We start from the raw sequence: 15,151 nt of genomic DNA on the forward strand, positions 1-15,151 counted from the left end.
TGAGACGTAATGCAAAACATAAAAAAAAAAAAAATTATTCATTTCGGCAACTTTATTTTTTAACAAAAATCATAAAGAATTGTTAGACCCTTTATGAGAGCTGGTAGGTAAAAAAATGAAATAACTCTCAAATTGCTTAAGAAACAAACGTTTTGGGGACTTGTGTCCTACCACTTGCTTACTACTGGGCCCACCACAAAGCACTGACTTCATTTTATCTGATTCTGTCAATTTGTTCTTGGCGTACGGTCCCATTTCCTATATTGGGTGAAGAAGAAGGCCGGTGTAATGGTTACATCCAGCTCTGCAGTAAGAATTGGGGATTCTGGCAGGAGGTGACACCTAATGACATCTGCGCTTGTCTAGAGCCACACTGACTCGGCTCTTCTTGCTCCAATCTACCCAAGATTCACTTTTTCTTATCTTCTTCCTACTGTCCTGTGCAGTATGCAGATGCATTTGTTAGACCAGGTGGAATCTTGTCTCCATCATCTCTCTATTATAAAAAAAATCTTGGAAGGAGATGAGACGTGATTGCCTCAGAGACACTTCCACGTCCCGCGAGACAAGCCTTTGTGCCAAGTGATGTAACCACACCCGGGGCCAGCAAGAGCTTATGCAAAGAGATTTGGAAAAGTCCTGCGTGGTTGTGTCAGACACATTTCTTGTAGAGAGAAAGAAACGACATTGACTCGCGGGAGTTATACGTTGCATTGTCACGATGTAATTCCAAACATGGAATCAAAATTCAATGTGATATTGATGAAAAGGTAAAAGCGAAAACAGATCGAATATATGGACATGGGTGATATAACAGAAGTGCGCCGCACAGCAGCAGATCGAGCAAAGAGGAGGTAAAAAAAAAAAACTGTGTTTCCCATTGTATCACCGTTTAAGAGGGAGTGTCGGAGGAGAGATCATGTCTCCTTGGGGTGCGTTCAGACCCCCTCTTCACAACATGAGCGACAGAGACACGAAGAGGTTGGAACGGGGTGATGGCGAATGAAGCAAGCAGGGGGCGAAGCCTCTTAGTCTTTTATAAGAATGCAGCCCATGCACAACCTCTTCCCCCTTCCATCCTCACCATGTTCTACAGAGGCATCATAGAGAGTGTCCTGACCAGCTGCATCACTGTCTGGTATGGCAACTGCAACATATCCGACCGCAAGCGCCTGCAAAGGATAGTGAAGACAGCAGAGAACATTATTGGGGTGCCTCTCCCTTCACTACAAGACATATTTTACAAACGCTGTGTCCAAGGCCTGCAGCATTGTGCAGGACCCCTTACACCCCTCACATGGACTTTTCACACTTCTGCCATCCAAGAGAAGATATTGCAGCATCAAAGCCAAATCTGCGAGGCTGCAGGAGAGTTTTTACCCCCAAGCTGTTAGACTCCTTAACACCAGGCTGCCCCCTGGGACCTTCCACACGGCCTCAACCTCCTCTACAAAACAGAACTTTTATACATGAAAACCACTATCCTGCAAAGAACTGAAAATCTCATACTGACCTCTAAGGATTTATGAAACATTCTGACCTGTCATTGTTTACACACGTCTTAAACAACTATTATCATACACTGATAATTTCTGTATTATCTATATCTATTATTTATTATTTATTTACTTATTATATTACATATCTTACACATCAATATTGCTGCTACTTGTTTGTCCTATCTTTGCACAATGTCTTGTCTTGTTTGTTTGTGTTTTAATTATAAATTTTAAAATTTTTATTCTATTTTTAATTTACTATTTGCACATCATGTTGTTACACTGTGGACCCTGAGCTTCGCAATTTCGTCTATCTGTATACTTGTATATGGTTGAGATGATAATAAAGTTCACTTTGACTTTGACTTGACTTTTGAACCTACACATTCCTAAAAGTGAAGTATTCTTGTCTTGTCAATGTTCATTTTATGTTGTATGGACGTAGACACTTTGTGCTCTCCTCATCTTCCAGGTTTCCGTCATCTATTTCCTCTCCTAGTGGAATTACCCTAAATTACCCTACCCCAAAACTCAAAGCCAAGACTTGGTTTTTCATGCATTTAGCTGACAGTTGCACACAATTCATTGTTCTTTTTGGGGTGGGTGTGAAGGTTGGCCTGGGCTGGACTGCACCCTAAATATGTTTGGACCCCAGGCTAGTGTGTGTGCAGGTGCCAGTTGAATGGAATTAGCCCTTTTTTCAAGCAGAAACTCTGCAGAACCTTCATAGCAGCTTTGTGTTTCAGTATACCTTTCAGCATTCCACTGAGCCAGGTATCGGACTGGTTGCTTCAATGAACTTTGGCCCCAACTCTTCTGTACAGCCATGGCCCCACCCCAGGCCACCACCCTTCTTGATCAGATCCTACCTTTCCCTCCCTCCTCTGACTTATAAGTCAGCCAGTCTGGGCTCAGGCACTCAGTGGAAGCTCAGGCACAGAGCTCTTCTACTCATGGCTCGACTCGTGGCGCTCGTGGTGGTCTGCATTGTTCTGCCCTTCTCCCGCGGGATTCCTGTAAAGCCAGGTGAGCTCTTCTGACCTTTTGATTTTATTTGACTTATTCTCACATATTTTCAACTTTAAAAAAATCAGTCAAATGAATGTGCGTGTATACAATGACAAGACTGGAATTTGGTGCTTTTCAGTGCCAGCCAAGTGGGGCTCCAGGTTTAGAGATGGGTGGGCAGTCTAAATTCAGGTGATGTTTGTAGTGACTTGTGGCATGGAAATTAATTCATATAGTGCCTTTCACAGTATGTAAAATCACAAGTTGCACTGCAAAATATTCATAATAGATCATTTATTTACACATAAAGCGATTTATTATGTGGTGGTTCATTATAGTGATGTTCTAATTTAAGGTGCAGTAGCATGTCATGTTATGTGAGAGCAAGCCAGTAAATAGCGGGGCTTGAGTGCTTACAGAAGATGGCACAATCGTGTAAATGAACTGCAGATTGTGTCCACTGTGTTTGGAAAAGGTGACACGTGTGGCCCTGAGTTCATGAGGACGTGGTGATGTGTGAATAATCTGCTGCACAAAAGGCAGTTTTGCTGGTGGACCCTTTTGTTGTTGCACTGGCAAACCATTTTGTTCAGACTGGACCTTATCTGACATTTTATTTTAAACAAATTACAGCGTATCTTATACTCAAGTCACTCCATCTTACCACACGCTATACCTTATTTATACTTGGATTTAAGAAGCAAAATGTTGCATGCAGCCCCATGGGGTACACTGCTGGACGTTTATCAGCTTTACTGGCAGCCTGGCTTTCACTGCAGATTTTTTCTTTTTTAATGAATAATTATGTTGGGCAGAAAGACTGCCCAGAAGCCAAATGGCAAGTGTTGATAGAAAGGATTTGTTTCATATCCTGCCTGACGTTGGACAACTCGGAGAAAAAAAAAAAGGAATGTCGCATAATCACACAGGAACACTGACAACTAGCGCCATTGTGTGATCTGCTATACTGATTTAAAGACACACACGTTAGATTAGGGTCTTGTCTTAGACTTGGACCCCTGAACAGGGGGACAGAATATGCACACTGCACTAACTTCATTTCACCTTCTTTGGAAAAGGGCAGGCAGACCACAGGTTACTCTTGAGTTCAGTTTAATGTCCTTCTGGAAAGGAAAAGCACAGATTGAATGTAAAATTTAGCCAAGTAAAAATTTTAGTTGGTCCAAAACAATAATTATTAATTGCAAATGAGTGTTTACATCAGGGATCGGCTCTGAGCCCTTTCTTATTTGCAATGGTGATGGACATGCAGACAGACGAGATTAGACAGGAGTCCTCATGGATTATGATGTTTGCTGATGACATTGTGATCTGTAGCGATAGTAGGGAGTGGGTTGAGGAGATCCTGGAGAGGTGGAGATATGCTCTAGAGAGGAGAGGAATGAAGATCAGTAGGAACAAGACAGAATACATGTGTGTAAGTGAGCGGGAGGTCAGTGGGATGGTGAGGATGCAGGGAGTCGAGTTAGTGAAGATGGATGAGTTTAAATACTTGGGATCAACAGTACAGAGTAATGGGGATTGTGGAAGAGAGTTGAAAAAGTGAGTGCAGGCAGGATGGAATGGGTGGAGAAGAGTGGCAGGAGTGATCTGTGACTGTACATTTGGGTCTTGTACCCTACATGGGCTCCTTATTTGCTCTAATAGCCTAAAAGCAATTTCAGAAACTGGATGATCTCATTTTTATGTGGATGGTTTTGTCCTGAACATGAGTCCACTTTGGAAAGAATTCACTGACTGAAACGGCATATTGTCGTATTCACGTCACAATGTCTGCATAACATGGGTGTTGAAAGCTAAATGATTCTGAGCAGTGTCTAAGTTTATTAATAGCTTGATTTTGTCAGCTTTCCAGTTGACAAAATGTATATTTTTGTTTCTTGTTTTTTTTATTTTGCATATTAAGGGAGTCTTATGCATGTAGAGATGGTAAGCTACAGCTGAACCTACTACACCTAATGCCTCGTCCACAAAGACTAGAACGTGTGTTTTAGTTAAATGCTTATATGAGTTAAGGTTATAAAGCATTAACCTGCACCATGTTAATATTTTCCAAAGTGGCCACTAAGACAGCTTAGTAGAAATATCATACAGAGACACGTTTGTTCAGTTTAAACCAGGGGTCTCCAGCTCTAGTCCTGGAGGGCTGCAGTGGCTGCAGGTGTTCATTCTAAGCCTTTTCTTAATTAGTGATCAGTTTTTGCCGGTAATTAACATCTTCATTTTAACTGATTTGTTTTTTAAGATTTGTTCCCCGGAATTGCTTCATTATTTCTTTAAACAGAAATGAAATTTGAAGTCAGTGAGCCAACAGAAAACCAACTAAGTCAGGACCTCAAACGCCAACCAGTTGCTTAATTAGACGACGAGTGTTCTTGTTAATTAAACCCATTCTTTAATTCCGTGGCTTTTTGCTGCTCTCATTGAGCAGTATCATATATTTTAGAAATTGTTGAGTTTCTCTTTTCAAGGAGCACTGTTAAATTGTTTTGGGGATCTGAGCAGATCACCATTCCTGAGACTGTCATCTTTCTTTATTTTCAGATATTGTATGATGGACACAGTTTGCTGGTCATGTTTTGGCTTATTTTGCATCTCATTATTGTTTGTTTGCTAATTAAGGAAAAAGAAACAATTAAGGGGAGTGAGTCTTCAAGAGCAAGTCAAATAAAATGAATTCAATAGAAGTTAATTAGCAGAAAAGGGTTAGAATAAAAACCTGCCGCCACTGGGGCCCTCCAGGACTAGAGTTGGAGACCCCTGGTTTAGACTTAAACATCCTGGCTGAATAAAATTAACATCTAACAATCCAAAAAACATCCATTTCTCTGCAGTATAAGTGGTCCCCATTTTTTTTCTTTTTTTACAATAAAGCTGTAAGGCTCCTTCCTCTGTGTTGGAAGTTCCAATGCTTCCTGATGTAGCTTTGTGCCTGTGAGAAAAAACATACAGAGCATCGAGTCTTTAGCAGACGTTTGGGAATCCCCCATCGTCCTGTCAGAATGGCCATCACGACTGGACAAATTCAGCTGCTGCTGCTTCTTCTTCCTCCACTTTTTTCCTTTTCCTTTTAACACTCCTTAGCCCCAAGGTGTCAGCAGCCCGCCTCTCTTCTGAATGCTCCACAAGGACTTTCCCAGACAAGTAAATCCCACGCTACTCCCAATGAGGTCACCTTTTTAATCTCGATCCATGTGCACTTCTAATATGGGATGTCTGCCCCCTTTTTATGAAGTCTCAATGCCTAATGCATTGTTTTACATGAACTAATATGAAATTTTCTTGGCCTGCAGCATTTACAAATAGAGACATAAATACTCTTTGTTTTCCTATACTCTGCCCTGACAAATTACATTACTGTTGTAAAGATGACATTCTTTCTTAATTTCCATCCAGCTTCCTGTTTCCAAAATAATTACTTTATTGCACTGAGCGATAACCTTTAAATAGCTTCCCATTTTCTAAATAATTGAATTACTTTATTTTATGGAGTGACAGCCTGTAAATACAAAGCAGGACAAGGAAGAAAATCTGGACATGAGAACCAGGTGTCTGCAAGACTGCCTAGCTGACCACTGTGATGCCATGCTATGCCAAGCACCTCCCTGTATTGTTTATTTAATAACGCCAGGGCAATAACTCTAATGTTGAGGAGCCAAATTATAAAGAGCACAAGGCAGTCCACTCCCCAGCTATCATTCAATCATTCTTACAGTTAATGTTCTCTGTAGTCACTTCTACTTTAATTTAAGCCATCAGGCACAGTTTTGAAGCCCACCTTCTGAGAATAAAGGCAAATCAAAATGTCAAGACACTGAGCACCCTCCAGTCCTGAACAATAATATTAAAAATCCTCAAGGAAAGCCTGAGATCACATACAATGACACTGCAGAGGTCATGAATACAGGAAGTGTGCATCCTCTCTCTCTGACACACTAACATGGAGTTCTTCCCGCCAATGAATCATTCAGTAGAAGTGTGTCATGAAATGTTACTGGGGCTCCTTTAAACCAACAGCAACACACCTGCATGATGTCTCACTGGGACTGGGACTGCCAAGTCAGACACTGTCTTCTTTTTCATAATTTATGTTTGTATTTCAGGAAAGGACTGTTGTTTGTTTTAACATTTATTCAGCTTTTGTTAAAAAAAAAAAAAGTCAAATTTCCCCTGTGGAACAAATGAAGTACTATGTAGAGTGTGTGCATTTTGAAATTTAATACAGCAAACCTGTAGGTTTACGAATGAGGACATTGAAGTGATGTGCATCGTTTACAAGACCTTGGGCTCTGTGTTTCCAAGCGTTGCTAAACTGGTTTGTGCTAAATTAGCTGTAATGCAGCCTGCATCTGAGGTTCAAGTCCAGTTAAACTCCTTGATGAATGAGTCTAAGGCTCAGGCCTTTGTTTCCATCTTCCTCGCATCAAAACATAACAATCAGTCACACTGGCTCTCATTGATAAGCATAATTTCTTAAACAGTGCTGACATCTTCAAAATGAATAATTGTCTAAAAATAATTCCCAAAACTTAGTTTCATATATATATATATATATATATATATATATATATATATATATATATATACTAGCAAAATACCCGCGCTTTGCATTGGAGAAGTAGTGTGTTAAAGAAGTAATGAAAAAGAAAAGGAATATTTTAATAATAATGTAACATGATTGACATTTTCCTGAGTGTTGCTGTCATATATATATATATATATATACACAAACACACACACACACACACACACACACATAAACATATACAGTGGAACCTCGGTATACGTCCTTAATTCGTTCCAGACCCTTTGACTTATACCAAACAGGACGTATACCAAACAAATTTTTCCCCATAAGAAACAATGGGAAAATGATTAATCCGTTCCCATGAAAAAAAAAATCCTATTGCTATTGGCATATTATACATTGATGCGGTTGTATAAAATAATTTAAACACTGCTTAATACTAAAATACATAAATACAAAAGCAATTAGATGAAATAAATGAAAAGTTTACCTCACTTTTCTTTTTAATAACATCTTTGTTTTTCATAATCGTAGATACCGTCGTTCTCGGCAAACGGTATGCAACAGCCATGTCCCGGATACGCATGACACCTTCATGCTTTTCAACAATCAATTTAAATTTACATGAAAAAAACACAAAATCACGTTGTGACGATGCAGGTTTGCTGTATGCATTTTTTAAAAAGCCCGGTGCCTGCTTCTCAACTGGGGAGTCGCCCTACTTGCAGCTGACCTTCGCACTGCCTGCTTCAGCCACTTCATCCATGCACTCTCTCTCTCTCGTCCATTCTTTCTTTTTACTCCCCTTCTAACTGACTCGCGCTTCTGTTTATCAAGATAAGCAGCCCCAGGAACAATCATGAATGCGGACGGTCCCTCACAAGTGCACTTTGGTGAGAAACGCCCACATTGCTAATCGCCCTGACAACCTTCAGCCACATAACCACCACGCCCCCTCACCAAGCTGCGAGCACGGTGATTATTTATTTTAAAGCTGGACTTTGGCAGGAGCTGTGGACACGCCATATCATATAAGCACTTTGAGCTACATTTTTTTGTATGAAAATGTGCTATATAAATAAATGTTGATTGATATATCACACACGTGAAAGTTCACAGAGAGTTATAGTGCGGGTTGTTCACTGAATGCTAGCAACTGGCGCACTAACGCTTGTGGGCAGTCGTGGCTTTGTCTCGAGAGAGGTAAACAAGGTTAGCACGTGAGTCGTATTCCAAACAAAGGTCGTATACCAAGCAAAATTTTTCATGTCCAAACAGGACGTATACCAAGTTGGACTTATTCCAAAGCAGACGTATACTGAGGCACCACTGTGTATACATATACACACATATATACAGTATATATACATATACATCTACATATATATGTGCAGAAAACCACGCTTTTATCAAGGCTTCTGTCGGGTAGTCTTTTGAAATGAAATTTTCCTCCAATCAGTCGTAGCAACGCACTTTCTTCCGACTGTTACATTTTTGTAGCTCTGATGTGTGCATCAATGTAATCGGTGTAACAGGAAATCATGCATTGACAGAAGTTCCCCTTTGCTTGTATTGCAAAGTGTGATTAAATGCGTTATTTTTTGTTATGGAGTACATGCATCGAAGCTTCTCCGCTGTGCTTGTGCTAAGAAAAGGAAACATTTTAAAAATAACGTAACACGATTGTCAATGTAACCTTTTGTAAGTAGTGCCTGGAGGATTCAGAGTGTGGAGAAACTCTAGAGACAGCGTGTGTATTAACTTGTGGATTTTTCTGTGAGTATTTGGTAGCAGCGTCACAAAGTCACTTCTCTAAGACTGCGTCAGCTGCGGAGCTCAGCTCAGAGCGAAATGAGGTGAATGGGAGGGGAGATGATGACATCACTCCCCCACCCGCCTTAACTGTCAATCCCCCCACAAAGACAGTCTCTCGGAATTTGCATAAGCACAGCCCTTCACCAGTAATTTTAACTTAGTTACAAAGTGATCAAAACTCTCGTTTATATCCTGCGTCCTCTCATTAAACTTGTATCCTGTATTACCCGTGGGCATGACAAACGCCAGCAGCAGCCTGTCTATGAACTTAATTTAAACTTTAGGTTTACACCGTGCTTTCTTTCCGAGGTAGCAGCAGTCATGAATATGGTAGTATATGTCACTCGCTCGCTTCTTATTGTTTCGCTGCCTTCTCAATTATATAATGCATGTTTTCTTCAGCGCTTTTTTGAGCTCTTCCTGGTTTTCTACGCACTGCGTTGACAGTCAGTTCACGTGATTACGTGGGAGGCGTGATGATGTCACACGAAACTCCGCCCCCCCACGGCCATCGAGCTCAACTCTATTACAGTATATGGAGAAAAATAGCTTCCAGTTATGACCATTACGCGTAGAATTTCGAAATTAAACCTGCCCAACTTTTGTAAGGAAGCTGTAAGGAATGAGCCTGCCAAATTTCAGCCTTCTACCTACACGGGAAGTTGGAGAATTAGTGATGAGTCAGTGAGTCAGTCAGTCAGTCAGTGAGGGCTTTGCCTTTTATTAGTATATACAGAGGAACCTCGGTTTACGAGTAACTTGGTTTACGAGTGTTTTGCAAGACGAGCAAAAATTTTTAATAAATTTTGACTTGACAAACGAGCGATGTCTTGCAATACGAGTAGTATGCATACACTTTGTCTGCTGAGCGTCATGTGATCACAACTGAGCTGATGGTTCTCTCTCTCTCCTTATCTTGCTTGCTTGCTTGCCCAGCGCGTCTCTCTCTCTCTCTCCTTATCTCGCTCGGCCAGCGCGTCTCTGTTTACAGCGCATCTCTCTCTCTCCTTATCTCACTCGCCCAGCGCATCTCTGTTTACTACAGCATTGTGACTGTGTGTGTGCGCTGTGAAGTGCGAGTCCCCATCTTGCTCCCCAAAACATGAAGCTGAGTCTCAGTACTTTAACACTAGCTTTATTCAGCTTGAAACAGCAACAGCGCTGTTATTTATTGCAGCGGGATCTTTATAATGTTCCTTGTAACCCATTGATGACAGGCACTTTTAGCATGTCTGCAATCTTTTTGGATGCGCTTATACGCCGAACTGTTACAGCACTGGGAGACTGCGATTGCTTTGGGACACTGTTCCGCGTGTCGTCCTGTTGGGTGGAATCCCACATGAGTTTAGAAACTCACACCAGCCATGATTCTTTTTAAAGGTAAAGTGCAGGTTAATTTGTATTATGTGTTTTACTTTATATTTTGTATTAATCATTTTTATATGAATAGTTTTGGGTTGTGGAACGAATCATCTGAGTTTCCATTATTTCTTATGGGGAAATTCGCTTTGATATACGAGTGTTTTGGATTGCGAGCACATTTCCGGAACGAATTATGCTCGCAAACCGAGGTTCCACTGTATATATATATATATATATATATATATATATACTAATAAAAGGCCCTTCTCCCCCGATCGCTCAGTTTAGATGGCCGGCCAGTTCTAAGAAGAGTCCTGGTGGTTTCAAACTTCTTCCACTTACGGATGATGAAGGCCACTGTGCTCTTTGGAACCTTCAAAGCTGCAGAAATTTTTCTGTAACCTTCCCCAGATTTGTGCCTCGAGACAATCCTGTCTCGGGGATCTACAGACAATTCCTTTGACTTCATGCTTGGTTTGTGCTCCGACATGAACTAGACAGGTGTGTGCCTTTCCAAATCATGTCCAATCAACTGAATTTACCACAGTTGGACTCCAATTAAGCTGCAGAAACATCTCAAGGATGATCAGGGGAAACAGGATGCACCTGAGCTCAATTGTGAGCTTCATGGCAAAGGCTGTGAATAATTATAAACATGTGCTTTCTGAGTTTATTTTATTTTTAATAAGTTGAAAAAACCTCAAGTAAACTTTTTTCACGTTGTCATTATGGGGTGTTGTGTGTAGAATTCTGAGGAAAAAATTCATTTAATCCATTTTGGAATAAGGCTGTGACATAACAAAATGTGGAAAAAGTGATGCACTGTGAATACTTTCCGGATGCACCGTACATGTGATACAGTATCTGCCAGATAATACAAAGAGTACATGACACGTGCTTTGCCTTTATTGGCGCTCATCAGGTGTATGTACTTTTGCATCCCCTTCTGGAGATCGAACCTCCGACATTGCACCACAGCAGCTGGTTCACTTACTTAACAGGTCAAAGAGCGGAATACAATATTACATTCCTATTTCTGAATCACAATCTGATTATTTAGGTGGTTATGAAAAAATATACATACACTAGGTGGCTTATCCCCTGCTCGCTTTGCTCTCCAACCCTCCTGTCCTGCTCTAGGTGCCAGCCACTTCACTTCTCAGCCGTTCGCATTGTGAAGAGGGGGGCAGAACACACCTCAAGGAGACGCGGTTGCTCCTCCACAACCCCCTCTTAAACGGTGATACAATAGGAAACAAATATTTTTTTTTACACCTCATCTTTGTTCAATCAGTTGCTGTCTTGCTTCTGCTGCCGTGCTGCCTGATTTGCATCTCAAGTGGCGCTTCGAACATAAGCCTGTACAGCAGCTGTCCTATTCTTTGTCTTTTATTTCCGGCCCCAGGCATGGTTAAATTTCTTGATATAAAGTCTTGTCTCATGGGACATGTATTCTTGATATTTTAGTTGTTATTTAAAAAAAATAAGAATCTGAAAATCTAACAACATCACATTAAAGTTCAATAAATTCTGAAAAAAATTATGATACCTAACATATATATGTAGGTTTTAAAATAAGCATGACAAAAAATGTGACATAAAATCGTTGCAGAAAATTTAGGCTTGGGATTGTGTGTATATATATATATATATATATATATATATATATATACAGTAGAGTAGATATTACCTTTGCAATGGAAGCACAGGAGGAGACAGCTTCTTTAAAGCACTGCATCCCCTGGAACAGTAGATGGAAGCAAACCCAGGCTGGAATCCCTGCATGGATAAACACAGGGCATGCCGGGTATTGTAGTCCCAGGGAACAACCCTGTTAGGTCCCATGGGGGCCGCCAGGAGAAGCTATTGGATTTGGGAGTCCGTAATCCTTAGGGCTCCAACTTCACCAGGATGTACTTTGGGGTCGCAGCTTCATGTCACTGGAAACATTCCTGGGTGCTAAAAGGAGCTGCCTGCCTCACATCTAAGAGCCAGTGTCAGGTGCAAGATGGATGATGCTTGATAGGAGGAGTGGGTGAGGCAGTGATAGAGAAAGAGGAAAGAAAAGAGTTGCTTATTGCATATACTTGTGGCTGTGGTAGGAAATGCTTGATGAAGAAGAGTTTCCCACAACTAAAGACTCTTTGCCTTTTACCCTTGAGTCTGTGCCTACTAGTGTTACGCATACACAGTTCCCTATTGTAAGGTCAAACATATGGAAATGATGAAGGTTATAAAATGATATAACGGTAGTACTTTGAAAACTGGCAGAGTGGTGGCTCTAAGGCTAGGGATCTGCACTGGCAATCGGAAGGTTGCTGTTTCGAATCCTGTAAATGCCAATAGGGACTCTGCTCTGTTGGGCCTTTGAGCAAGGCCCTTAACCTGCAATTGCTGAGTGCTTTGAGTAGTGAGAAAAGCACTATATAAATGCAAAGAATTATTATTAACTGCCAGCATCTGCCCTTCTCCAGCAGTTGTGTCTGCAGATTGTATTAATAACTTCTGCTCTATAGTAGGGAAATCTATGTTGAAACAAAAAAACGTAATTTCAGATTATAACCGTGAAGCTCTCTCTCACAGCTTTAGAGGAGAAAACACAAGAGTACTGGAACCAGAAAGCAAAAAGAGATCTGGACTCTGCTCTCAAAATGGAGCCCATCAACCACCAAGCCAAGAACCTCATCTTGTTCCTGGGAGATGGTAAGCCTTCAGGGCATCATATTTAATTTTACCAAAAGTCTCACGAACAAAATTCTAATTAAGATGTAAAACATTAATGTAGCACCTCTCATCTGTCCATGAATACTCAAGGCATTTAAATTTGAGATTTACACTCTTCATAACAACCTGAATATGGGGGAACTGAGACTGGAATCATGAGCGCTTGAGTTATTTGTGTAGCTCCCTCTTAATGGCACCCTGGCAGTAAGGGGCAGGAGGGGGGGCCTGTCAGGTGGCATTTGGGAAAGGACAGAGCTACACACACACACACACAGAATACTGTATACAATCCAAAAACAGATATCCTTAAAATGTAACTCATCAGTATCTATTATATATAATATACAGTGTGTAGATATCTGTATATTTCTATATCTTTCATATTAATCTCCTGATTATCATATATAGGTAAGATTGAATAGACTTTCATTATCCTAGAAGAATCTTTCTATTTGTCTATCTACTGTATCTGGTACCTTTCTTACTTATCTGTCTATAATATTCTACATCATATCTGTTTGTCATGATTCTGAACACAATGCCTTTCATATCTAGCTGTCTACCTTTAAATATCACTATTATGTAAAATGATATTCTTGAAGTATCTCATATATTATTAAGGATTAATATCATGTATATCAGGATGTAAATGTAAATTTACATATGTACATTTTGATATTTTATGATTGAAGTTTTTGTTAGTTTTAAAATAAATGAATAAAATAAAGCACCTATATTCACAAAAATTGTGTTTATTGATTAAATGTTAATAAATAAAAGTATGGTAAAGTTAAGCAATTCTTCCTCGCCCTCAGCAGTATGAAGATTTACATTTCTTTGCCTGACTAAATGATGATAATCAGTGGAGCCCCTCACACATCGAGTGTCCTTGGTTCTAATCCTATGCTCAGTTGTTGTCTGGGTGAAGTTAATTGATTCTCCTTATTATCTACAAGGGTTTCCCCCCACGCATGAGTGTTTGGTAACCTGGAGACTCTAGCATGGCTTCATATGTGAGAGGGCCCCCACCCCACGACTTATTGACATCATGCCCAGCATTGTTTTCTGCCCCCAAGTCCTGTGCTGCTCAGATAAGTTGTGCTGGCCAAGCCCTAACCCTGAGTTAGGTTAACCAGTTCTGAGAAAGGATTTTGTTCAATAATCAATCCTAATCTTTTAAGTCACTCACTGATATTCCACCCTCACATGCTCCAGATATGTGTCAGGGACTCTTTGGTGTCCGTTTAGCTGACTTTGCATTTATAATGCAAACAATATAAAGTACTTAGATTTCTAAAAGTACAAGGTATAAAATGACAGTATTTTGTATAACACCACTAGTTTTCAAGACTGTTCATTGTACATCTTCAGTTTACTGTTACATGATTTCAAATGCATAAACCAAAGCTGGTCTCATGTAACTTCTTGAGACTATGGCTGACATAAAAGCAGTAAGGAGAGGCTTGCAGTGGAGCTGGAATGCTTCTTCTAACCGCCCATGTTAATTAATACATGATCTCGCTGAGTTCACCACACACATTTGAAAAACTGGCAACCAAGAAGGCAGCGCCATCTTTGCTCCATGGTAGGTATAAAGATGGCTGAGTAAATAAGTACCATAAAGGCCCAGAAAATAAATGCTAAAATGAAATGCGCAATCACAAAACATCTTACAGGATATGTGCTATCGTTGGAACTCTTACACCACGCAGGCTTACCCATTCAAATATAACTGTGTTTTTTTTCAAAATGAAATTATTAAAGAAAAGAAGCCCCTTCTAAATTCTATCCTTACCTGTTGGGACAATTGTATGCCTGTTAGGTTAGCGAGAGAGTGACTGGGGTGCCACTTCTTTACACTACGTAAGGCGGGCATCACATGAGGCCTGTTAGGAGGGTTGACTTTCTGCTTTCCCCCAGCCGAGACCAGCCCCACCATAGCACTGACAGTAGTTCAAGGGTGCAAGGATTCAAGCAGGTTACAATGACAAGAACTGCACTATGCCAGGGGTTCCAGGGGGCTGGGCTAAGTGCCATTTGTTTCTTGCAGGGATGGGAGTTTCCACAGTGACTGCCATGCGCATCCTGAAGGGGGAGCTGCTGAACACATCAGGAGAGGCCGCCACACTAATCACGGACACTTTTCCATATCTCGCTCTCTCTAAGGTCAGGCCTTATATATGTATACTCTAGG

At 40.6% G+C, this 15,151-nt stretch overlaps 1 protein-coding gene across 1 annotated transcript in view; it reads left to right on the top strand.

Annotated features, from left to right (window-relative positions):
• Positions 1-2,452: 2,452 nt before the first annotated feature.
• alpi.1 (alkaline phosphatase, intestinal, tandem duplicate 1) overlaps positions 2,453-15,151 on the top strand; it is a 34,218-nt gene continuing 21,519 nt past the window's right edge. The window contains exons 1-3 of the mRNA XM_039771186.1: positions 2,453-2,525; positions 12,817-12,936; positions 15,008-15,123. Coding sequence (XP_039627120.1) covers positions 2,453-2,525; positions 12,817-12,936; positions 15,008-15,123 — 309 coding nt within the window. The remainder of the gene's footprint in view (positions 2,526-12,816; positions 12,937-15,007; positions 15,124-15,151) is intronic.

This window comes from Polypterus senegalus, chromosome 1, assembly GCF_016835505.1.
Source record: "Polypterus senegalus isolate Bchr_013 chromosome 1, ASM1683550v1, whole genome shotgun sequence".
Classification (NCBI taxonomy): Eukaryota; Metazoa; Chordata; class Cladistia; order Polypteriformes; family Polypteridae; genus Polypterus; species Polypterus senegalus.